The sequence below is a fragment of the Choloepus didactylus genome, chromosome 8, assembly GCF_015220235.1.
Source record: "Choloepus didactylus isolate mChoDid1 chromosome 8, mChoDid1.pri, whole genome shotgun sequence".
Taxonomy (NCBI): domain Eukaryota; kingdom Metazoa; phylum Chordata; class Mammalia; order Pilosa; family Megalonychidae; genus Choloepus; species Choloepus didactylus.
The window spans coordinates 106,785,255-106,812,084 of NC_051314.1; the positions used below are offsets into that span (position 1 = coordinate 106,785,255).

The 26,830-nt window shown below is 37.6% G+C and overlaps 1 protein-coding gene across 2 annotated transcripts in view; it reads right to left on the reverse strand.

The window, feature by feature from the left end:
* Positions 1 to 241: 241 nt before the first annotated feature.
* SSPN (sarcospan) overlaps positions 242 to 26,830 on the reverse strand; it is a 35,298-nt gene continuing 8,709 nt past the window's right edge. The window contains exons 2-3 of one of the 2 annotated variants that reach the window (XM_037848093.1): positions 10,054 to 10,140; positions 242 to 4,123 (exon numbers count right to left, since the gene is read on the reverse strand). In XM_037848093.1, coding sequence (XP_037704021.1) covers positions 3,758 to 4,123; positions 10,054 to 10,140 — 453 coding nt within the window. In that variant the 3' untranslated portion in view covers positions 242 to 3,757. Of the gene's footprint in view, positions 4,124 to 9,322; positions 9,878 to 10,053; positions 10,141 to 26,830 lie in introns of those variants that run through there. The other variant, XM_037848094.1, reaches the window with a different exon arrangement.

Here is a 26,830-nt window from a genome sequence, read left to right on the forward strand (position 1 = left end):
AAACCAGAGACTGTCACCGATCAAATGCATCAAATATATGTTAGTTCTTGTGCCCTCCAAATCCAGATTTTTTGTTTATGTAGACACTAATGTAGGAGATATGTTGGTATACCAGCTTACACGCAATGTTCAGTCACTTTAAAGCTCATTTGAACATTGTCTCTCCAGAGATTATGAAAGTTTTGTTAAAAAAGAAAATCTGCATTATACATATCCCCTTTAAAAACAACTACCTCAGACATGTGGGAAACACTTTATTTTCTGTTCACTATTTCTCAATGCCAAAAAAATGAAACCACAACACCAAAGTACAGACCAGTATTTTTGAAGGGTATAATAATTTGAGATAATAAAGTACGAGAAAATCAGAAGAATCAATGTATTCATTTCACAGGCTGAACCACTAAGATTTCATCCACACAAATGTTTCCACTGTGAGTCAATATATTTGGCCATCAATTCTTTTTAACGCTGTCCTGAAAATACAGTGTACATATGAAACCATGATAGAGTTCCTTGAGTACAGTAAGAAATGATTACCGGCATGATTTACAGAAATATATGGCTACATTACAATAGTTCAGAGAAAAGCCCTGGAAAATGTAAAGGTATGGTTTGTGATAGGCAGGGACTGGATTTTTCAGGGCAGCTTTTAAGTTCTTTTCTGATTATCTTTAAATAACTACTCCGCCATTGTCCTTCAGCATCTCCCTTGGATACCTTTTGTCCATACCCTTTACAAAAAAATCATAAACATATTCCAGACATACTGTGTGCATGAGAGAAAGTTTAAGAATATTAAAAGACTGATGTCATGGATATGTAATGGGTTCCCCCTGTCAGACAAGACATTGATGTGTGCAACTGGAAACCCCTAAGAAAGGATCAGATACATTTTTAATTCAAAAAGGAAAAAAAAAGTTAGGCCTGTTACTTGACTACAGTTTCCAGGGCCCGGGTGTAGCTATATTTTTAGGCCTGGCTCCAAGGAGCTGCCTACACAAATTTGGACAGAGCGCAGGAGGCACAGATGGTGGTCACGTGAAGGCACAGACCGGGGGAGTGGGCTCGGTTACAAAGTCTGTACATTTAGGCTGCTGTATTCCTCCTGTTTCAAGCCCTGCCAAGTCCCGGCCATTGCCCCTCTTTCCAGAGTCTTGATTCATTTAATTCTGAGGGAGGTGGAGTAGGAGGAGGATTGCACAAATTTTACTGTTTTATGGTTCAGAAGACACAGTCACCATCTCAGCTCCTTGACAGATTTTAAATGTTAACATTTTGCGAAGTGTAAAGCTGTGTATCTGTTCCTTTTCTGTTTCAGTGATTGTAACTTCAATATTTGCAAAACACAACATCAAAATACTTCAAATCCAGCCCAAAGTAGTTTGTAGTTCATGCAACATAATTCTTACACATATCAATACACAGTTAGTTTTCACCACAAGCATCTTTTTTGCTTTTGTTTGTTTTTTGTTTTGTTCCTTCTCTTCACTTATGATCTCCCCCCCCCCACCCGCTTTGGGAATTTAAGACATTTACTCACACGATAGCAAAGTTCCATTTAAAGCATGTATCAGATACACATAGATATATACATATGTATGATACATGCTTTAAATATATATGACTTAAATATATATATACCTAACTATTATCAAATGCCAGCTCTTGTTAGTTATATTATTGAGAAAAAGAAAGCACTACCCTGTGAATCCCTTGTAAAGTATGGAGCACCTTAATGATGTGTGCTTTTAATACTAATTTTCTAATATAAAAATCCATAGTGTTTGCTATAAAAAGTTGTTAAAGATATTCAAGTTGTGCTTCCAGTCATGGCTGATTCATGGAAAGTAGCATTAAAGCCCTGGTTTCTCACTCTTGGAAGAACAGCCTACAGCATTTCAGGTTCTCATTTTTCTTTATGCGTAGGAAACTGTCAAAAGTCACAATGGATTTTTTTCACTTTTTGTGCAAAGTATGTTTTAGGCCATCATGAGGATGCTTAGTATTCTGGAGACGTAACTTCTCTGTGTGATGGAACCTGCACCAGAATCTTATCCAAACTCTCCAATGCGTCTTCTTGGCCTGGGCTAATGTATAGGTAGGCCATTTTTAAAGCAAGTCAAAACAGGAATGATTTTAACATCTGTTAATCAGGTGTTTTATCTGGAGGACAATAAAAATGTTTACAATCCTCCAGCTAACTGACATTTTCCTCTTTATTTGGATATTTATCTTGTACAGAAATTGACACCGTTATCACAATCAATGAAGTTATTGATTGTAAAGAAGAAAATGTTTTCCTTTCAGGGTAGAATTTCACGATTAGTAAAATATATCAGTAGGCCATGTGGAGAGGCAAACTGAGGTCAATTATGATCTTGAATTTCTGCTTTCAACAGAGCATTCTATTGGAGAAAGTTCTTGATAACATTTACTCTGCATGAATTCCCATGAATTTGACCCCCCCTCCTTAAAACATTGATATTTTTCAGAATTTAAAAATAGCAATAATAAAAAAGAGAACTCTCCCATTATAGGGTACTTGTGCTTGGTTAAGTCAGTCACTTAAAAACAAAACATAAACTACCTTCCATTGGACATGTTGCTTAACTAGGCCTTCAAAACTTTGTCTTGAGTCTTTAGGTTGACCGTGCGCACAAATCAGAAGAGGATTGCATATCAAATACAGTTTCATGAATAGCACACGTCAGTATTACCCAGCCTTCCTCAAAAGTACTTAGCTGCCAAGAGATACTTTTCAATGTATCACAAATGTGCTATCCATTTAAACATTTCCCATTACAAATGCTCGTCTTTGTTTAAATGAGTGTTTTTAACCTGAGCTATTAATATTTTTTCCCCTTGTAAAGCTTGACTTGCAGAAGAAAGAATCTTTAGGCTTCTTCTCTTGTGAGAGTAATTTCTCCTAACACCAACAGTGCTGCCTAAGTACATCCAGGGCTCATTAAATAGACTTCTGAGCATAATTATAATTAACAATTAGCTAGAAATTAGTTTTAATGATTTGTTTTATAAAATAGAATAGAAGCATAACGTAATTATTTTTAAACCTTCTACATCATTAAGAATATAACTGCTCCCACCTTTCAATTATGGAGAAGCAGATAATCATCCAAAGCATTTAATAGTGATTTACTTACAGTGCCAAACTGAAGGAGCTAAACAGAAGAGACCGCCGCCCCAACCCAGGTGTTTAAAATTATTCAGCCTTTTGCAAAGGCTCTTCCTTTTCTACTCTGCTCTTTTAAGCTTTTGTTTGTGCCTTTAAACACCTCCACCAGGGAAAATAAGACATTCAATCTGGTCTTTCAGCTCTTCTCCCAGCTCTTTCCCTCCTCCAAGATACAGTGAGGGTAATGGTTGGAGGTGAGGAGGACTGAAGGAAGATTACAAAATGCCAATTCACATATACCTAATGGGTAAAACTCCAGAATGTAAAGACAGATCTTTGCCATTCTTTCCATGCTCAGTATCCTTTTAATATCCCAAAGTCTATTTGGATCTTGTTTTCCCCACAATAATTTCTTTTTCAAATGCTATAGACACTTGAAGAAATGCTCAAGTGTTTTTAAAATTTTATGTTTTAAAATATAAAAATACTCATTTAGAACCAGTGAATATTATTCATTATTCATTGTTAATAGTGGCTTTTTTTCTTTCGTCATTTTTTAAATTTCTTTTTAACCTCAGCTAGTCAGCATGCTGTTTTCTCTCTCACCTTTGAGCAAGAATGTTAGACCTTCTGCTGCTGCCCTTCGGAAGTTGTTAGGGAGCACATCCTAACACCCACATAAAAGACCTGGTACCTATGTTTCCACATCACAAAGCAAGCCAATAAGCATACAAGGCTGCAGACCAAGTTAAGAATCATCTGGATAAGTAAGAACAGTTTGAAAGTGCCAGTGACGCTGGTACAGTCAGTCACATCCTGGTAAACAAAGGTCCTGCTGAGCGGCTCTGAGGAGGGCAGTTTGCACTGGCAGGAGTTGAGTGCGGTTTCACAGGTAAACTGTGTGAGCTGCGAATAGTGGTGGGCAGCAAACGCCACGGCCAGCACACACGCCATCAAGGCGAGGGTGCTCAGCAGAAAGTAGAACAGCTGCAAGAGAGCACAAGAAACCTTTCTGGTTACGAAGAATATTGATGGCCTATTTTTCAAAGCTAATTAATAACAACTTGTCTTTTTTTTCTCTCCCCCAGAAATTTCCTGATGGAGGGACTGTCTCTGCTGAGAAACATAGGGCCCAAGACATAGAAAAGGTTCCCTGTTTAAAAGGGAGCAGCCCTTAGACTCTGATCACATTTTCATTTGCAATAAAGATGTTGGTTAGGTGCTTTTCATGAATTGTGTCAAACATAATAGCTCGATTGTGGCATGTTTGTATATAAATCTAGCAAGCAGATTCAATAATCCCTAAAACTATAGACATCCCTGAAAGGCATGCTATGCTTATTTTGGCCTCAAAAACTGCTGATACTAAGATTGAAACAAGAATAGGAAGTAAATAAGACGTTTCTATAATACTAACTTTGTGTTGGCCCAAATTAATAATGATTGGTCAACTAGCAACACAAGTTAATAATTAATTTTTTTAAAAAAGACTGTGTTCAATGAAGTGATTTTCAAACTGTGCCAGGATCTCAAGAATTTGCTGGCAGAATAAAATAGCCTGGCTCCAGAAGGCTGGTGACTTGATGTCAGCTTCATCACCTATAAGTCTCATTCCAAGTCCAGTCATAAGCGTGGGGCTCCTGAGCCTGAAAATAAACTTGAAATGGTTCCTTGGCCACCAGGGCTTTGAACATTGTTGGCCTATATATTGGCCTTGGGATTGGAAAAGTCTGGTTAAACTTCTAGCTCTTCTGCTGAAGAACTGTAGAATCCCTGAATGATTCATTAATTTATCCTAAGCCTGAAATATTTTGATCAAAAACAGTGGGTACTCATTGACATAGGCACAATAAAATGTTTTATAGGAAAAGAAATATTCTTGTATTTGGACTCACCTACTGGAAACGTGTCTCTCAGTGACCCCACATGTTGAGGTACTAGGGTAGGAAAGGAGTCCCCAGCTTTTGGGACTGTTCTTAGTGCAAGATTGATGTTACCACAGTCGATAGTTGCCCTTTACAAGGCAATTCTGGTGAATGTGAACTCCTCAAAGTAAGATTAGGTCCAGTCATTAGCAGAGTCAGATTAAAATAGCTCTGAAAAGAGTGTATTCTCCTCCATCTTCAAATATATGTAATGTAATTCAATGTAAACTCATATATAGGAAACTCTAAAATAAGTGTAAGAAAGTCTTCCAAATGAGTAATTTTCCTCACAAGGACAATTTCAGTTTTTTTGAAGTCTTAAAAATACTTAAAATGTTCTCTTTTCTTTGTGTGCGTGCATGCACATGCATACTGGTCACTGGTGCCCTAAGGATGTGTCTGGTTTCCCTGTAAAATAATCCAGTAGTGATCACATACAGATTGACCCTGTGTCTGAGGGTGCTAGAGAAGAGTGACACTGATCAAAGCTGTTTTTGTCTTAATATGGCTAGAAAACCAAAGAGTTTGGATTCTTCGGATCTTCTCATCGAAGACATCTTAACCACACATACTATTTTTTATTTTCAAATCATTTAAAGGATTGTCAAATGTATCCCAGTTTTGTCATCGGTGAAAGAATTTATTGAGACATGTTACATCATGGGGATGTAACAAGGACAGTTTATACTCAGCAAGCTTCGTGCTCCTTGGAGGAAGGGACTCAGATAAATACAAAGTGGAACCATTATAAAATTCAGAAAGGAAATACTTAATTTGAGATATTGAAAGCATTGCCTGAGCCTTGTTACCAATATTTTCAGTGACTGTATTTTCTGCAAAAATCAGAGTTGTTAGACTGAAAAGTATGGGTTTATTTGTGAAACCAATAGGGCAAAAGATTTGACATATTCTGGGTTGTTCTAGAATATTCAGACTTGATGACTGACTTCAAACTCTTGATGGCAAGAGACAAATTAAACTTTTGCTGGCCATGTTTGTCCATGCATGGCCATTGTAGCTGAGTTTTCAGTGCAGCCAGCATGGAACTGGAAACTGTTTGCCCTGGGGAAATCGATGACTTTACCAGCAGGAAAGGCCCAAGTTAGAGTGATACTTTCCACCTGAGAGTCATCTGCTTAGTGGTGTGGCCCAAACGGGGTTTTCTCTACACATTTTATTGCCATCACTGGATGGAACTGGGGAGAAAAAAAGAAGATCTTGCAATAAACCTCCTACTTACACACACACACACACACACGCAACACATCATTTCTATCACATTCATTGGGAGAGTATCTTGAAACATTGGCGGTAATCCCTAATTCATTCCCAATCTGCAATAATTCAAACAGTTGCAAAAATATTATTCTCTAATGATTGTCAAAAAAATCCCATTTCCTGAAATGGGAATTTTATCTATTTTTAAAAGACAACTTTTTGATTCAGAGATTAAAGATGTGCCTATTGAACAAGTACACAGCAGTCCTGAGTTATTAACATGAACTGGGGAGCCAGATTGCCTGGGTTTAAATCTTGGTTGGCCTGGTTCTCCCCTCACTGGTAAGTCACCTTGTGTAAATTAATCAGTCCCACCCGTGTACCTCTGTTTCTTCATCTGTAAACTTGGAATGATGATCATAACACCTACTCCATAGGATTATTTCAAGGATCAAAAGAGTTGATATTTATAAAGGGCTTAGGATAGTGTCTGGTACATAGTAGCCCTACTTAAGTACTTGTGAAATAAATAAATTCAAAGAGATGGAAAGAACTGCCCCGTTCTCAGGACTCTTGTGATATAAACTCCACCGGCTTTCTCTCATTCTCGTCAGTGGGAGTAACAAGGCATGCCTGGCTTGTAAAATAGAGGTAAACATTTACATAAACACAGAGATTGCCCAGTTGTAATCGAGCATCTTAAGTATGCTAGAAGCCCGCAGAAGAAGCACAAAGAAAAACCACGCCCTTAGCTCCTTTGAATATGTCAGGTTGGTGCACAGCTCACGTAGTGATTCTGCTTCTTCCACTCGGTGACAGCATCGGATCAAGTAAACAGAAGTGAGCCACAGAATCAGGTTTCTGATCCATTTTAAGATACACATGTTTACTCATCCCCCAAAGCCTGTGGGCTACATCTACAGTGCGGTATGTTTCCTTCACGACTTTTAACGCATCCAAGAGCAGCAAGTTTCTGACTTAGAATCTGTAATTTAAAATCAAGCGGCATGTAACTCTCAGTGAATGTTCACCATGACTTTGGGAATCCGGGCAACTACATCTTGATAAAATTCCCACTAGTGACCCGGCCGGAACGCGGTCGTCTGGCTGGTGTCAGCCCATCGGTGTTGCGCGCGGCAGGGGCGGAGGCGACGGCGAAGGCACTGACGCTTATGTAACAAGCAGCGCGGGTGCGCGTCCCCGCCTGCTCGCAAGCTCTGCTTGAGCGGACTCTGCTTGGTACCCGGCTGCAGCTTTAACGATCTTGGTGGTTCTGCTTCAATTTAATCACCTTCCCCGGTGGCATGAATGGTAAGGGCTTCTCTGCGGCAAGCCGCTCCGGAGGCGGCGGTAGCAGCTCAGGGGCCACCTGGAGGTGGGCACAAGGCAGTTTCCCTTTAAACGTCCTCACGGGACTGTGCCCCGGAACGTTTCCGCCAGCACATGAACTGGACACGTTTCTGAAAATCAAGGAAAACCGGGAGAAAGCGGAGCCACGCGGAAAGGCAGGGGGCCCAGTCCGCGGCGGAAAGGCCCGCCGGTTCAGGGGCAGAGCCGAAGAAGAAAGGGCCATGATGGTGGCCGTGAGCGCCTTGACTGCCAAGGGGCCTCCCGATGAGACGGTTCCAGTTGAGAGGAAGAGACAAAATCCCGTGGCTATTGCCTTTTGTTTTTTTTAAGAGTGTGAGTTTGTGTGTGGGTGTGTGCGCGCGCACACTACTGCGAAGCTCTGTCAACTCTGGCTTGCTTGCCCTGGCTGTCTGGGCGTTCAACACGAGTGAATAAATTCTCAAACAATGTTTAGGTCAGGTTGCCAGCATAGGGGCCCTAAAAGGCAGTTATGCGGACGAGAAACACCTTCTGAAGATGCATTTTATCAACCCACCTCCCCTCCCCCGACCACCAGTTACCACCACCACCAAATAGTATGAGAAGCACAAGGGGATTCTGCTGTAGTCTGTCGTGCCTTTGGAAAACCTGGAAACTGACTGAAACTTATTTTCGACCTGAAGATAATATATAGTGCACCTTAGAGAACTGGCAGCAAGCTTCACTAAATGTCACATTCAGGAGAAGAGAAAAGTACCTCCATATTTGTCACTGTCTGTCATAGGTGAAAAAGAAAGATAGCTAATGAACTCTTCCTAGTGGGCAATTCTCAACCTGTCTGACGTTGGCAGTGCCTTTTTTCCCCCTTGCTTCTTATTTTAACTAACATGCAGATGTTGAGATGGCTTTGGGGGCCTCTCTGAAGCAGATGCTTTCTTGCTTCTGCTGTTTCTGGGATCATCTGGGGGGATATGAGAGTATTTCACATAAATTGGTGAACCTAGTTCGGGTGTTTTTCATCTGGTGAATGAAGTTCCTGTAATTTGACAGGCAGTCTCTTACTAGGCTTTCTGTTTTTTTTTTCTTTAAATCACCAACTCTTGCTGTTTAGTCAGACCTCTACCAAAAAGTAATCATGGACTGACATTTGCCTATTTTCTGGCTTTCTTTTATGGAAAACCTCAAACAGGAAAAATAAAATTTTGAAGTGCAGGTATAGCAACCAAAATTCTAACCCTGTTGATTTTTTTTCAAGAATAACATCCAGCATTTTTTTTTTTTTTTAATTAGAAAAGTTACCTCTAGCTATTGGGGAATATTTCACAATTAGAGAAGAACACAAAATGCAACCATAATTCCCCCACTCATGTAACTACTTTTTCTATGCACATATAAAACTTTTTTTTTCTTGTAGGTTCATACCACACATTTTGTGTAACCAGCTTTTTTTTTTTTTTGCTAATTAATATAATGTGAACACTTTTTCATTCCATGAATTACTCTTCTAAAGAATGATTTAAAATATCAATACATTGCTTTTATAATGTCAACACCTTCAATTATACTAGAATACACTAACACATGTTTTTTTCATCTTAGTAATTTTCAAAGAATATAGCTAAGCTATTATGTCTTATGCTTTCTTGTTTTATTGAACAAAAGATATCCAATTTTTTTATATTTTTAGCAGAAAAAAAATAAACAATGTGAGTGGACCAAAAAAAAACCCCCAATATTGCAGCAAGCTTTTTTTTTCTCTGCTATAGCAGTTGAGAGAAAATGTAGAAATTTTATTTCTGCTAGGTCTGATTGTTGAATTTGAGTGTTTATCTCTTTAAACTCTGAAAGGGTGTGTCTGTGTTTTCCTTTGGAGCAGATTCTAGTGTGCAGTGAAAATGCTGTGTACTTGAATCAGCTCCAACCAAAGGAACTGTCACTAACAGAGAAAAAAAACATGCAAATGAAGGACATACACACTTGCCAAATCATGCACATCCCAGACCCCCTTTGGCCTTATACTCTTGGCACAGATAATTTCGATACACCCAATGTACTTTTTCTGTGTCAGTGGCCCCACCTACAAGAGGAAATGCACTTCAACTATTTCTTTACTAAAATATTCCAAATAGCCCCCCAAATGTGGACGTGGTATAGACAACTTTTCCCTAGCCAAGTATTGTTGAACTGGTGAATTTTCAATATTCCTTTTAAGGGCATTGAAGGGCAGAATTCATATGCTCTATGCCAATCCAGTTCATGGAAATAAAGACTGAAAAAAAAAAACACAAAATCAGTGTTACCCTTGGGAGTTGGACCAATGCCTTCCTAAACATTTTTTGGTCCTGTGTAAAAATGCAATTTCTAGAATAAACAGATATGAAACCCCTTACAAACGACTTCTTTCTGCATTTCAATTATAAAAGAGAAAGAAAAAGCACAACTTACTTTCATAGCAAACTGGATACATGTCCGTTCATCCACTTGATATGAGACACAAAGCATAAACAAGCCAAGATAGGCCACTAAGCAGACCTGCAATGAAGAACATGGAGAAAAGGATGCTGTCAGAGAGCTGTACACACCAATGACATCACTCTCAGTGTTTTTTACCAATGATATTCTTGTGACCAAATGGTTCATTTACTTATCTATATGTGCAATTCTTTACTCAGCTTGATTTGTATAACAGAGTTTTAAAAATGATAAAATGAATTTATTTCATTTTAGCCAGTATTAAGTCCTTTTGATGTGCCAGGTGCTATACAAGTTCCTTCAGAATATAGGATGACTAAAGATTCCTCTCTCTCAATAAGTTTATAGTCCAGTACAAGCCAAGATAAGTACACACACTATTCTAAAACAGGGCATTTATTAGGAATTATGTGCCCCACAAAAGATATGTTCAGTTCCCAATCTCTGGTCCTGTGAGTGTGAACCCATTTGTAAGTAGGAACTTTGAAGATATGTTTGGTTAAGGTTTGCCCAAACTGAATGGCCAAAGGCCTTATAAGAGGAGGACATTGGGAAAGAAAGAGAAGCCATAGGGAGCAGCTGGAAGCTGGCAGTCAATAGAACCCAGAAGAGAAAAGAGAAGACAGCACCGTGTGCACTGCCATCTGATGGAAAAGCCAAGGAACCCCAAAGACTGCCAGTCAGCCAGAACATGCTGACCCTGGAAGGAAGCAAGCCTTCCAGCCTCTGAAACCATAAGCCAATAATATATTCCTGTGGTTAAGCCAACCCTTTGTGTTGTTTTAGCAACTGGGAAACTAATACAGCATCATATGCCCAATGCTATTCAAAGAAGTAGAAAAAGAGGAAGAAATCACACTGAATGAGTGACTGATGCTTCACTAAAGAGACTGATTTGAAATAGCTCTTGAAAAGGATAATAATTATAATACACTTACTGGGGATCTTGAAAGAACTTTAAATGTATTTACACATATAATCATCACAAAATCCTATGAAGTAGATAATATTATGATCCTCCAGTTATAAATGAGAAAACAGAGGCACAATGCTAGTAAATAACAGAAGCAGGATTCAAACCAGGTAGCTTGGGTGAAAAGCAAGAGATAAGCAACAGCACAGAGGTGGGACTGCACAAAGTGTGTTGAAAGAATAGCAAATGTGTACCCATAGTTGAAATAATAAAATATAAGGCAGAAAAGGTAGGTTAGAAATCTGGGGATGTGGGATTAATTTAGTATGTATTGGGGCTCCCTTGTAAGTTTTTGAGCAGAGGAAAGGTGTGATCCAAGATGTGTTTTAGGAAAATGAGTGACAGCGTTGGGTAAGTTGGCAATGAGAGCATCACGATACTACTTTACTAATCTAGGAAAGATTAATACATCAGGTGGGCCAGAGCTCAGATGGTGGCAGGCTAATTCAGAGAAAGAGATAGAGAGGAAAGATGTAGTTAAAGCAGAATTTATGCATCTTGGCTATTGGATGACTGATGTGAGGGCCCTGTGGAGGGAGAAATACAAAGCAATCCCCAAGTTTTTGAGTTTCAGTGATGGAAAGGGGCCAGGGTGGGGAGTGGGGGTAGGGGTAGGCCAGACTGAAATAAGGCAGGCAGGAGGAATAGCGACTTTGTGAGAAAAGATACTTGATTTGATAATCAAACTGGTTTTTCTCTTTAATGCACTGGAGTCATTAATTAAAACAGATCCGTTCGTATTCAATTTTGGAAACCTTAAAATCTTGATAAATTCTAATGTTTTTAAGATAGAAGACATAAGCAGTAGAATTATATTTTCTGATAAGCACATTTTCCTAGAGAAGGCTGTTGGAGGGGTGGTTGAAAGTTACCTAGCAAGTCGTTCAGGCCCTGGGTTGGTGATACTCAGAATTACTCCCCTGGGGCCGGCTTCAAACCATAGACAGTCCCTGTTAGGGTGGTAGCCCTGTTTGTTTACAAAGCCAACACTTGTACCCCATTCTCCCTCTATAACACAATCAGTAAATTGCTTATGCCCTCATCAGTTGAGGGTCTTTCAGGTTTCTACTGGGCCATGAAGCCAGAAGCCAAGCCTTCACTCTAGCACAGGCGTTTTCCAGGGTTTTCCATCTACTGCAAGTTTAATAGCAGTAGATAGCATTTCCAGTGGAGAAACACAGTACTAAAATATGTGAGTGTGGCATGTTCTGAAGCGGTCTGTCTTGAAAACAAAGCAGACAGGACCCAAGAAGGCAACTTTTCAGCAGAGGACTGGCAGGCATAAAAGTAACGATACTAAAGGTTTCATAGCTGATAAGCCAAAACGTGGCTGACGTTTCCAAGTCAGGGATCAAGCTCTTTTTGAGAGCTCATTTGAAAAAAAGACATAATTGAGGTATGTCTGATAAGGCCTGTAGGGGCTTACCATGTATTCTCATCTTAAGAATCTACATAACTGAAACAATGGAAGATGCCTTTTGGTTTGCTGGCAACAAACAAGACAAAGGTTCTAAACCTGCATCTTTGGGGACTGTTACAGCCCTAAGCACATGCCTGTGCCCTTTTGGTTAATCTCTGTTTGTAGGTGCACAGAGCAGGGCTCTCTCCTACATAACTGTCTTTTTCCCTAGAGGCTGCTGTACTAAAGTTGGCAATTGCCAAGAATTTACTCTGCTTTTACAAGAGACACATTCCAATCGAGCCTGACTGACCAGCATCTTAAAAATATAATTCTGTACCTCTGTTTGAACACATTTTCCCATTTCAGTAGTATCTGCATCTTTGTAGTCTTAATTTAGCCTGGCTTCCAGCAAGAAGTTGTACAGATACGTATGACCCCTTTCTAGAGCATTACACTTAATCAACAGACCTTTATTGAGGATGTACAATAGCCAGGCCCTATGCAAGGCTCTGGGAATTCCCAGGTGAGAAACAGAGTCCCAGCCTTCAAGGAGCTCTCAGCCCAGTGGGCAAAGAGAGGCGAGTGAAGAGTTACAATACGGGGTAAGTACTAGGACCACGAAGGCTGTAAGAATACCCTGAAGGGGTGACTAATCTGAAGAGATTTAGGGAACTTCCAGGAGGAATAAGGATAATCAGGAGTGTGAGAAGGGTGTTCTGGGCAGAGAGAGTACTAGTGTAGGCACAATAGCATGGAGAAATGAAAAGTAGACATCTGAAGACTCCTATAGCTCCAGTGTGGAAAGAGAGAGAACAAATGACAAAAGATCTGTTTGCCAACATGGACAGGAACTAGGCCACAAAGGGCCTTTTCTCATGTAGGACATTTTAAGCAGGAGAATGGTGTGATCAACTTTGCCTTTTAGAAAGATCCCTCCGGGCTGTGGAGAATGGATTGGAGGGGCCCATACTAGGAGTGGGAAGAACAGCTAGGAGAATGTTCCTCATCTATGGAGAAGTGATGAGTACCTGAACTAAGGGAGAAGTGGGAATAGAGAATGTGTGTTTTGGGGGAAGCAGAATCTACAGGCTCTGAAGATGTGAGGCAGAAGAAGAGGGAGGAGCCAGGAAGGGGCTCAGCTACCTGACTTAAGCATCCAGGTAGATGCTTTTAATGAAACAGGAGATAAAAGAGAAAGAGCAGAATGGGAGGGGAAAATGATGATACCCATATGGATTCAAAGCTCAGCCATATGGGCTTCGAGCTCAGGCTAGAGGTCTGGGCTGGAGATTTGTGAGTCACCAGCATTTGCGTAGCTGTTGAAACCCTAGGAGACCCTGTACCACCCAGAGAGGGTCTAGTAAAGACAGAAAAGGGCCACGGATGTTACCCAGTTATGAAGAATCTTTGAATCTTTTGAACAGAGAGCATCTCAAATATGCTACATCATGGCATGTCTAAAAATTGTGACATTCTGATCATCCTTTTGGATTCTTGAAAGTTTTATTTCTAGGTCCTTGTATAAGGTGTTTGCTATAAAGCTTGAGTTAATTCAACATATTTTAATTCCTTGGCCTTCTGAAAGGGCTTAATAGGTTCTCGGAGGAGGGATTCCATTTTATGACCTCCAGCTTTATTTGTTATAACAATAGTTCTTTATCAGAGAGTTTATTGGTGTTGAGTGTAAGCATCTTCTGAGTAGTATTCATTAAATACCTTAAACTGAAGGCTTTAAGACCGTAGGGAGGAAACCAGATTTCTCATGCCAGACTAAGTGTCTTGTTTCCTGAGCTGGCAGGACATGGACATGCCAGGAAGACACGGTGTTCTGGCTTCCCAGGCAAGGAGGGGGGAGTGCATGTTCATGAGCAGCCAGATCCACCAGGCCCATCTAGAGCAGTATTCCTGGAGTTCAGGCCAGAGTTCCCATTAGATACGGTGAGGTGAGGCCCATGGAACAGGAAAGAGGCAGTTATGTAAGGTTTTCAAGAAGGACTCACTGAACCAGACACCAGTTCCGGGGCGGCAGGTGGTGTCATGGAGCCCAAAGTCAAGTGAGAAATAGTGGCATTGGAAAAGCAGTGCTGAAAGGGCAATAGGGCAACCAGCCTTTTGGATATTTTCAAGATCTTGTCCATATAAGCAGATAGATAATAAGGTTAAGAAAGGCATGAAGTGATTTTTTTAATGGAAAAAAAAAAAGCCATCTTTTTTATTGTTGTTTTGAATGTGTGTTTCTGCAATTCATTTATAAAGAGAAAACCTAAGCCCTGAATTCCACATTCTGTCTCTATGCTTTGTCTTTACAGGGTGAAGTCTGCATTCTCTCTTGTGAATTAGGGAGTTAAACTAAATTGAAATGGTCTCTGAATGTTAAATGCATTGCTAGATGTATGGGTCCTGAGTCTTGTCACACCTCATCTTTGTTTTTGTTATTCTGCCTATTGTAACTGCATTGGTGCCCTTTGAGGGCTCCTGTTATGAATAAAAGGTGAATGCTGGACCTTCTGGGAGATTTACCTGCACATTGTTTGTTCCCTTTTCATTTGCCTTAGCTAGAAGGTATTGCCCTAAAATATTTTGTGAGAATGTAAATTATTAGAATTTGCTTCTCTCCATGTCATATATGTTTATATTCTGGTCTCATGACATTCATACAACTTCCAATTTGTTTGTTTTCTTCTTTTTCTTGTTGACAGATTTGCTTGACAGGGCTGACTGGGGAATACAACTTCTCCTGTCAAATGTCTTTCAGTGCTTCTCTTTTCCTTCTACTTCCCACCCCCTTTCATTTATGTTCCTGAAATGTGACTATTTCTGAATCAACTTTCACCTTTGTTTTTAAAGTGCTTTCAGTCAGTCAACAGTGTAGCAAGATGAACTCTTTTCTCATGTTTGCCAATAATTAACCACAAAAGGAGTAGCAGCCCTGTAAATTTTCCCCGGGTAATTTGTTAAAATGCCTATGGAGTCTCATCTACTTAATAGAATTTAAGGTAGAATATTAGAAATCGTTTTCAACAGATTATAAAATAAATATATTGCAGTTTGCCATCTGAATGCAGTCTTAGGAGAATTGCAGATTAACACATTGTGTTCCAGAGATTTAAAGAATATGCAAAGAAACATTTCATGAGGATCTGTTGAAGGACAGACATTGGATAAAGACTTCTGAAGAATTGGAGAGGATATTGTTAGCATGGCTTATGCATTTTTACTGGATTCTCATTGTCATTGCCTTGTAGTAAGGCAAAGTATAAGCCAGTGGTTCAAAATCACCCGGAGGGCTTGATAAAACATCGATTGCGGAGCTCCATACCCAGAACTTCTGATTCACTATGTCTGTGTGGGGACATAGAATTGTAATTTCTAACAAATTCAGTAATGCTGATGCTGCCGGTCTTAGGACTGCGCTTGAGGAGCTTCTAGTCCAAGCTTGAAACACAGTCTTCCAAATTCTGACACCTAGTATGGGGTTTATCTAAATGGTTAGCGGCGTAGAATGAAACACTGACCAATGGAGTTTCCTGTCAAACAGCTACTAATTAAAAGCAATAATGAGATGCAATAATAATGATAATGATAGTAATAACAATGACAATAATAATATCTACTATTTATGGATACTTATAAAGTGTTAGACCCGATGCTGAACACTTTACATATATTCTTTCATTTAATCATCTCAACAATGCATTTTGCAAGGAAGAGGAAGCTGAGGTTCAGAAATGTAACAGGTTAGGTATACATTCATTGCACCTGAAATTTTTTTTATTGCTATTGTATAGTAAAGGTATTGGCTCCAATAGCTTCCCCATAAAGAAATTCAGTCTTTGCTATTATAGGAGTCCTTCATAAAATTTGGAGTAAAGACCCTCTTTCTTTACTGCTACTTAAATAGGACCTCATTCCAGAGCCTGTAGCCTCAGTGTGTTTGGTCAGTGGTTTGGGAAGCATCTCTGAATCAGCAATTAGTCTCCTGTGGCACTGTGCCCCTGCAGAGCCAAGCCAAGCCAAGCAATCACCTCCCAAACTGTACCACCTCTACAGTAGTGTGCTGGTAAATGCTTAGCAACCAGCTCTCATGGGGAGGAGGTGCCCTAACTGTAGTGTTTGCTAGTCTTCATCGGGTAAATACTCCTGCCATGGCCAATTTCAGGCTACCAACATGAAGTCCATGGCACTGAGTTGAGAAGAGATGTCCACAATAAGTTTGGCAGGCTCTGCTCCAGCACACCTTGCACCTCTGCTGCATTTTCTGCCTCCCTTGAGTATTTCTCTTACAGAAGCAGCTTATTAAAAAATGGGATTAATTTTTTACCTAAAGTTTGGAACGTTACTATTTTCTACTTGTTTAGAATCCCTGCAATCAGCCTACAGAATCAGTATATAGGTGCAGGGGCGAGAGCCAGTAAGAAATCCTAGCACTTATTTCCTGATTTGTGGGAATGGAGTAAGAATGGCAATGGATAATCTTTGGGATCTTGCTATCAATGGCCGTGCTCCAACTGGTTCAACTTAACAAACTTTATTGCAGTAGGCACCGGGCATACGAGGAGGAATAGGACATTGTCTTTGCCCTTTAGAAATTTACACTTTAGTCTGCACTTTGCGGGAGAGCCATTGAGGCAAAGGAAAAGAATTGCCACGGTCAATGTCATTTGACCAGTTGAGGCCAGATGTGAAAATGCGTGGCCAGTAATAGCTCATATAACTCCCTTCTTAAGCATCATCTTAATGAATCCCTCAACCTTTTCATATTATAAAGGACATTGAATCAGCTCTTTTTACTTTCCTACTCTGTATTACTTTAGAAGACAAAGTTTTTGTGGTTAACCAATAAAGACTTAAATACAGTAGAATTATGAAGGATATCAGCTTTTGAGCCCCCCCATATTTATTACTATTTTTGTTGTTATTGTTATTACTCATTACCTTTCTAGGTAAAAGCAAGATTAAAGGACTCAGAAGTACGTTCTTTCCCTAAATTAGAAGAGACAAGAAAGGCAAAAATAACTCTCACAAACATGAAACGTCAAGTAACAGTATATTCAGCAAGTGTTACAACTGCTTATTTAGTTCTGTCAAAATCATATGTAGAATTATAAATATAATTAAGGAGACAGTTCTATATAATGGAAAAATGTGGGTTTTAGAGTTGGATCTTGACTCCATTATTAGCTAAATGATCTTGGACAAAGTTAAACTCTTCTGAACCTCAGCTTCCTTATCTACAAAATGGAGACAATAATGCCTTTTTTTGAGAGTTAATCCAAGCATTAATGATCATTTAAATAAGGTGCCTAGTAGAATGTCTAACATACAACTGGAGAATAACTGGAAATTATTATCATTGTTGTTGCAATTCAAGTCATAATCTCACTTATAAATTTATTAGAGTAGACAAAATTTATAGTATATTTAAGGGCTCTTAAATGCTTTACCACCTTAACCATGTTTAGAATTGACCACACATGTACTGTCTTCATTTACAAATATCACACAGTCTACTTTGCATTAGCACCAGCAGATACTTGGCATGATCTTTATATTTATGTAAGACAAACTGAATTATTTTAATGCTGGTATTGAGCATGTCATGCACTATATGCCAGGCACTGTATTATGTACTCTCCATAAATTATCCCATTTTGTCTTCACAAAAATCCTAGGGGGTAGGTGGTATTATTGCCCCATTTTATAGATGAGGAAACTGAGGCTCAGAAAGGTTATGTGCCCAAAGTCACCTAGTAAATACTGAGCTGACAGCTGTACCTATCTGTATGGAGTCTAGAGCCTTGCTCTTAACCAGTACACAGCACAGCCACCTCTGTGGTGGAGTCCTGATGACACTGTAAGTGAAGCAAGAACTGCAGAGATTTGAAGAATAGTCTATCATTTATTTCTCTCCTTTGCTGATTTGCATTAAGCATCACTCCTAGGGCATAGTGTGAAGAACAAGGTCTTCAAGATCCAAATGACCACACCAGCTGGGGAACTGTGACTCAGTCTTTAAGGTTCAATTTTATCATGCATAAAATGGAGAAAATAATCCTTTATAATTTGTTTTAAGGATCATAAATAATATATATTAAGTGCCTGGAATTGTAGTAGGGCTTCAAAAAATACATAGATCTTCCATCTCTCTTAAGTTTGAGCTGAAATAAATATTATATATAAATGTAGCACTCTCTCCCGTCTTGGAAATAATCTAATTCTGTTCATTCAAAACATATTTATTGTGTACCTACCATATACCAGGCACTCTTTGAGGCTTTGAAGATATCACAGTGAGCAAAAGAGACAAAATCCCTGCCTTGGTAGGGGAAATGCTTTACAGTGGAGAGGCAGACCATAAATAGTTAACTAAGCAAACATATGCTATGCTAGTTATTGAAAAGAGCTATGGAGAACATAGCACTTATCACTATGGCTTCTTTTTTTTAACACAAGTATGGCATATAGTGATTAGGAAAATACAAACAATAAATCCTTAAAATGGTATTTTCTCCCTAACAAATGAATTGATAATGCCCAGCAACCCCCAACAGAAAAATGGTAGACTCATGATGTTCCTTATGAAAGAACTGCTGGCCCTTTTATTTTAACAATGGTTATCCCCTCTAAGTTATCAAAGACCTCACAGGCTCCAAAAAAGACAACATATACATTCCCCCATAGAAGGGGCAAGTGAAGGTAGTCATATATAAAAGTTTACAGGAAAATGAGCCGTGTACCTAAATATGGAGACTGAGGCAGTACACTCATAGGATCTAGATGGGTTCAAAATCCACCTCCACAACTTTCTAGCTGTACAACCTAGGACAAGATAATGTAACTTTTTGAGTCTCAGTTTCATCTTCTGTGGGATGATAGAAACAATTCCTACTTCATAAGTTGCTGTAAGGATTAAATGTGACAGCGTACATAAAGAGTTTAGTAAAGTGCCTGGCCCATCTGAGGCAGACAGTAAATATTTGAAGAATACATAAATGAATCCATTCATTTAGTGATCTGGGCTACTTTTGCTTTCATATCAAGGACCTATTTTTCAAAATTCTTTCCAGTAATGTTGACATATATAGTTTGCAAACACTCAAGAGTTACATAACTTCTTTTTCTGCTTTTTTCTTTCTTTTTTTCTCGGCTCAAACCCATTTATTTTCTAATATACAGAAAATGCCAATCTTGGTGATCATGCAGAGCTATACATGTTTCTCTGATTACATTTTCGTGGTTTTACAAAGACAAACATTTAATTCCTGGAAAAAAAAATACTATTCAGTTAAAAATATCTCTGGCCATAACAGATCCCAAATTAATATTACTTACAAAAAGCATAATTGTTTCAGCCAAACTTAGTATACTGATATCAGTGGGAAATTTCAGAAGTAATAGGTAAGTAAATACAAAGATGAAAAATCAACCAAATTATTCAAGGCAGAACTGAATATCAAGATGAGGGGGAAATCAACAGATGGGTGGATAAATAAGATGTAGTATATACATCCAGTGGGATATTATTCAGCCATAAAAAGGAATGAAGTTCTGATACATGTGACAGCAGGAATCAAACCTTGAAGATATCATGTTGAGTGAAATAAGCCAGACACAAAAGGATAAATAATGTATGATCTCACTGAGTTGAAATAATTAGAATAAGCAAATTCATAGAGTCAGAAACTAGGATACAGGTTACCAGGGGCCAGGGTGGGGGTAGGAATGGGTGGTTAATGCTAAATTGGTACAGAGTTTCTGTTTGAGGTGATGGAAAAGTTTTGGTAATTATATATTTGAATGTGGTTAAAAGGCTTGTATATCTGTTACTAAAATAAAATTTTTTAAAAACATAGGATTGCACTTTACATTGCAAGTTCCTAGAAGCCTAAGATCATATTGGATTGCAATTACAGCATAGAGCCTTGCACCTGGTAGACCTGCCCCCCACAAAAAAAAACAAAAAAAAAACAAAAAACAAAAAACACATAGGATTGTACAGTACAAACAATAAATCCTAATATAAAGTATAGACTATAGTTTAATAGTATAATTACAATAATATTGTTTCATCAGTTGTAACAAAAGTATCACACTAGTGCAAAGTTTAATAATGGGAAAAACTGTGTGAGGGAGGTATATGGGCACTCTGCATGATTTTCCTATAAACCTGCAACTTCTCTAATTCTAAAAAAAAAATAAGATAAAAAAGATGAGGAGGAAAAGTAAAAATCTGTCTCTAAATACTACATACATTAGTATAGGCAGTAAAACTCAGCACTCTAATTACAAATTTTAAAAATATTTTTCTTGGTTTTCTTAAACCTACCTCAAAATATTAGCTTTTTTTTTCACTACAAAAGACTATAGGTAGCAACAATTTTTATAGCTAGCAGCTTTTGCTGACCAGTGTTTTATTTAGCTTATGGTATATCAGAAAGATATACAATGCCTTTTCATTTGCCCAGAGCATCACTGATTTTACCCTCTTTTTTTTTTTTTTTTTAAGCTCTTGTGCAGAAGTTCTCTCTTTATCGAAGGACCAACTGTGCCCACTCAGGTGGATGTCAAGTTTTGACACATAGCCTCATCTATACATTTCAGCATCTTTCTGGGGAAGCAATTTCTAATGTTAAGTTTGTGAAGATGACCTAAGAAGTTATTTTTAAAAGAAGCTGGTAGAGAGTCAGGTCAAAATTTTGCAGCAAAAAGGCAATTTTAGATGACCAATTCTATCATAGAAAATTATTTCCATTCAGTGTTCAACAAAAAAAGACACTTGCTCAACCACACCCAAGTTTAACCATCATGCTCACTCAGTCCCTGAATGTTGGAAATCCTTTTCTCCCCCTTTATTATTGTAATTAACTTTTTGCCTGAGTAGTTGATATCTGACAGGTCTGCGTATGAATTACTGTAAATATATGCATTTTTATATATACACAAAGACATTCAAATTGAGTCAAAGTAAATGTTTTCTATGCTAACTAAAACAAGAGCAGGCTTATAGTTACTTAGAACTTTGTTAAATTTAGATTACTGCCCTCTTGGGAGTTAAATTATAAAAATAAAATTTATAAGAATTCATGAGGCGACTGTTAGAGAAATTATTGCTCTTGCAATTACCAGCAATGAGAACAGATTCACCTGCTTTGTTGTGATAAAAGTCTGTCTGTGGGCTGTCTAATTGGTTGGTAAAGGACTATAGAGTGTTAAACAGCACTTACATACCAAGCTAAAGTCTTTTGTGCGTTTAGATGCATCTTTTCTAACTCAAAGTGGAGGGTTTTATCAAGATTTGAAACTATCTGATAAACAGAATAATAGATATATAGACAGACATTTACCAAGGTTGCATTAAATTTGTATTGCTGTGTAGCTTTGTTGTAAAAGCACAGAAATATTAGGAAGAAAAATGTGCTTGTTAAGTGACTGTCCTATTTCTCAGCATGCGTTGTGCTTTGCAGATGTTCACTTGCATCTCAAATGTTGCTTTATAAAATATGGAACTGATAAAAGCAAGATGGAACTTGTGACTAACAGCTGGATGAAGGGAGTCTGAATTCTCCAAATCCTATGGATATAGTGTGCTTTCCTTGATGTTCCTGTCAAAGGATGCCTGGAAAGCTAGGGGGATCTGCAAGAGCTGTGCCAACACAAATTTGTTCCAATTCAGAAGTTCCAAAAAACCTGCTTGAAAAATGATTGTGAATCAGTCACCATTTTAAACCAATGAATCTTACAGCTGAATGTTTCATCCACTCATTTGCAAGCTAGTGAAAAGAAAACTCCAACAGTTATCCTTATGTGTGACTTATCTTGGAGACCTTCAAGTAGAATCCTTTTGGGTTTGGTCTCGTTTTAGTATTATGACAGATTTGTATATCTATGTTAAGATTTATATTTTATGGGAATTTATGGGAATTTTTGCAATTACATTCTCAAAAGACTAAAGAACCACAAACAATAGAATTGTGAGGCAATAAAGCTGGCTGTGAGTGAAAACTGGGCTAAACAGTCACAGGACACAAATTGTTCCTTTGGTCTAACACGTCCTTTTCCTTCCTTATCCACCTTGTGAAATACTCTTCTTTCATCATCTTGAATCCAGTAAATCTTCAGACCCTGCTTCTACAGGTGGGTTTGATGGAACTGAGGCCATGGCATAAAGATAGGCCCCTTAAGTGTCTACACCCTTACTGGCCTGGTGAAATAACTGACCCACTAGCCCTGGAAATCATCAATAAAATTTTTCTGTCACAGCTCATGGGGATGGGGGTTTGAGGTTTTTCTACTATTTGTATGGTACTGGAATCTATTAAGATGAGAAAGTACCATGAAATTGATTCTGAAAAATCAAACTGGTTTCTTCAAATTGTAAGGAAGAGAGAGAATAGAAAGGAGAAAGGGAAAGCCTCTGAGTGAAGAAGACTTAAACATGTGAACCAGTTGCAGCATATAGATCTCATTGGATCCTGATTTTGACAAACTGTAAAGAAGTATTCATGACTTCATCAACACTATTTGATGCTATTAAGAAATTATTAATTTCTTAGGTGTGATACTGATGTTTGATAATTTTTAAACAGTCTGTGTCTTTTAGACTTATATAGGGTAATATTTATAGATGAAACAACATAATGTCTGGGATTTACTGCAAAACAGTCCAATATGTGGTATGTGGTATGGAAGGAATATGGGAGCGTACAGAAGAAATAAGATTGATATTAGTTGATAATTATTTGAGTCCGGGTGTTGTAAACATAGAGGTGATTATACTATTTTGTCCACTTTTTTTTTTTTTTTTGTATGCTTAAAGTTTCCATTATAGATAGGTTACATAAAAAGCAGCTCTGGGATTGTGACATTATTGGCACACCTAGTAAAACTAAACTATCTGTTAGGGCTACACCCTCAAATAGGCCACACCAAATTATCAAAAATTTCCTTGGAAGATGGACTCATAAGCCAAAATGAGCAAACACATGAAGAAGCAATTCAGTAATGAAAGTCAACACTTGTGCATGTGCCCACATACAGACATACATATGAAACCTAGGAATTAGAGCCAGAAGATTTTCAAATAATAAAACTAATGGATAGAGCCTATAAAAATGCATATTTAAGTTAATTGAATACATGAAAGAAGAAATTGTAAGCATGAATATAGAACAGTCTACTTTCAAAAACACAAAGCATATATGAAAAAAAACCCACAAATAACAACAAAGAGAAGTTCTAGATAAAAAATAAAATTGTTGGAATTAAAATCTCAGATTAAACCCAGTGATAAAGGGAACTAGAAGACGGAGCTGAGGCAATAACCCAAAATGCATCATAGACAGATAAAGAGAGATGAAATATAATAGAAAAGTTAAGAAGCATGGAAGATAGAATAAGAAGGTCAAAACAAATATCAGTTCCAGAATAAAGAACTAAAGTGAAGGCAGAGGCAATATTTAAAAAAAAAAAAAAAAAAAATGACTGCAGTTTTTTTAAGAATTAATGAAAAACATATAATGTTTAGGCTCAGGAAATGTAACATGTCCCTAGCAGAATAAATAAAAACAAAATCCACCTTTAGACACATTATAGCTAAACTTTAGAACACCAAAACAAAGAGAAAACCTGAAAAACAAGAGAGAAAAGGGGAATGTTACCTGCAAAGAAACAGTTAGACATTTAGCATACTTCTTAGCAGCAATAACTGAAGTCAGAAGACAATGGAATAATATTTTTTAAAAAATCAGAAAATAGGAGTAGAGGAGTATTTTATAATCAATAACTTGCATATACTTATTAAGTAGACTAAAAGTATAAAATAAAAATGAGCAAAATTACAAGGAGAAAATAACAAATCCACATAATTTTGGGAAATTAGAGCACAGTTCTCTCAGGAATCTTTAGATCAAGCAGGAAAAAAAAAAGGATGTAGAAGACTAAAGAACATGATTAACAAGCACGATTTTAAAACTGATTATAAAGTTCTAAGCTACAAAATGAGAGAATCCACATTTTCCCCAAGCCTACTTGAGTATTTATAAAAATTAGTCACATACTTGGCCAAACAGCAAGTCTCTTCAAATATCAAATAATTGATATTATGAAAAACACATGAACTGAGCACAAAACAATTAGGTTGACATCAATGATAACAAAGGAAATATGTTAAAGAAGACTCAAATAAATGGAGAGATATACTTTGCTCATGTATAAGAAGTATAAATCCCATGAAAATGTCAGAAGTATTTTTCCTGGACCTTGAAAAGCCAATTCTAAAATTTATATGGAAGAAAAATGGCTAAGAATCACCAAGATAATGTTGAAGGAGAGTAAGATTGGGTAAGGGCACTGCTTATCCTATCACATTTATGACAAGATGCATTATAACCTTTTATAACATTATAACATTTTAGACAGTGTGATATTGGCACAGTAATAGACAAAACAATGAAACTAAAGAGAATCACAGATACAACCCTTGTAGCCTATATGGAAACTTGATATATGATAAATGGCCATAGCAGATCGGCGTAGAAAGAATAGATTATTTATTAAATGCTGCGAACACAATTAACAACCATATGAGAAAAAATAAAACATGAACCCTATCTCACATCATATGCACTTAAAGATATAAACACATAAAACAAGCAAACCTTTAACATTTTAGAAAATGATATAGAAAAAATATTTTTATGACTTTGGAGTAGAAAGAGATTCCTTTAAAAGTCTATCAAAGCGCATACAGTAAAAGGAATTGATAAATCTAAAAACATTAAACTTAAATCTTTTTCACAATAAAGGCACCATAAACAAGACTCAAAGGCGTGAACCAACTAAGAGATTTGTAGTACCTAAAACCACAATGATAAGTAACAAAAGTAAAAAATCCCATAAATCAGTAAGAGACAAACAATAGAAAATACTTGTTGATTAAATGATTGACAGAGAATAAAATGGTCAATAAATATATAAAATATGATCAATTCCAGTATTAATCAGAAAAATGTAAATTGCACACAAATAAGATTGGCAAAAAACAATACTGATGATAACAAATGTTGGCAAGTATGTAGGTCAATGGGAACTCTCATTTACTCTTGGCAAGAGTTTAAATTAGTATAATTTTGGATTTGTGGTACTGATTTGGCAATCTCTAGCAAGTTGAAGATGCCTATATCTTATGACTCAGCAATTTGACTTCTAGGAATATGCGCTAAAGAAACTGAAACATATGCCCAAGCAGCTATAGTCAAGAATGTCTGTTGCAGAGTTGTTTTTAATTGGGGGTGGGGGTAGGGTGGGGGGAGGAATAGCCTACATTTTCATCAACAGGAGAATGAACAAATTAATTGTTATATATTCCTTCAATGAACTATAAATAAGAATATGAATGAATGGTATCCATGTACTAATATAAATCTCAAAAACATAATGTTGAGCAAACATATTATACCATTTGTATAAAGTTTAAGATATATAAACATCATTAATGATTGATTATGCATGTATACATGTAAAAGAGTATAAAAACATGCATAGGAATGATAAACACCAAATTCAGGATAATAGATATCTCTGAGGAAGAAGGGAGAGATGGGAGAAAGTGACTAAGGAGTGGAACACATGGGCCTTCAAAGTACTGTAATATTTTCTTTCTTTAAAAAAATTATAAAACAATTATGGCAAAATATTAAAATTTGACAAAGCTGGGGATAGGTAAATGGTGGTTTTATTACTCTCTCTAGTATTATATACTTGAAATTTTTATAATTAAAAACAAGCATAGAATTAACCATACTTGTTCAAACCCACACAAAAATGACAAAATCATTACCAACATTTTTCTGAAAATGCTGTCAATTGCTAGAGCCAGGATTCTTACCCACGTTTGTCTTCATCCAAAGCTGGAGCCCCTCCTGCAATTTCAGGCCTCCTCTCCTTGCCACTTCTGATCCTCCCCAGACAGGGTTAGCCACGGCCTCCCCTGTGCTTCAGGGTGCCACAATTGCACTTGGCTTATAAAACTGTATTGTGGTTAATTGTGTGTGTCTTCTCTCCCAGACAATAAGCTCCTGGGTAGCAGGGACTGCATCTCCAGCACTTAGCATATAGAAATACAGATACTGGCTAAGAGGTGAGAAGTTTTTTTCTTCCCCAGTAGGTGCTCTCTGACTTTCTTTCATAAGCCTCAATTCTGTTGCTTATCAATCACCTAACACTCCCCTGGTGATTTACCAGAAACTACTTGCCAACAAGTTCTACATATACCTATTTTTAGAAAATAATCCATTTCCAAAGAATGTAAGAGAAACCAAGATTGTGTTCCAGTGTTTTGCATGAATCTACAGGAGTGGTAGAATTGTTACATATTG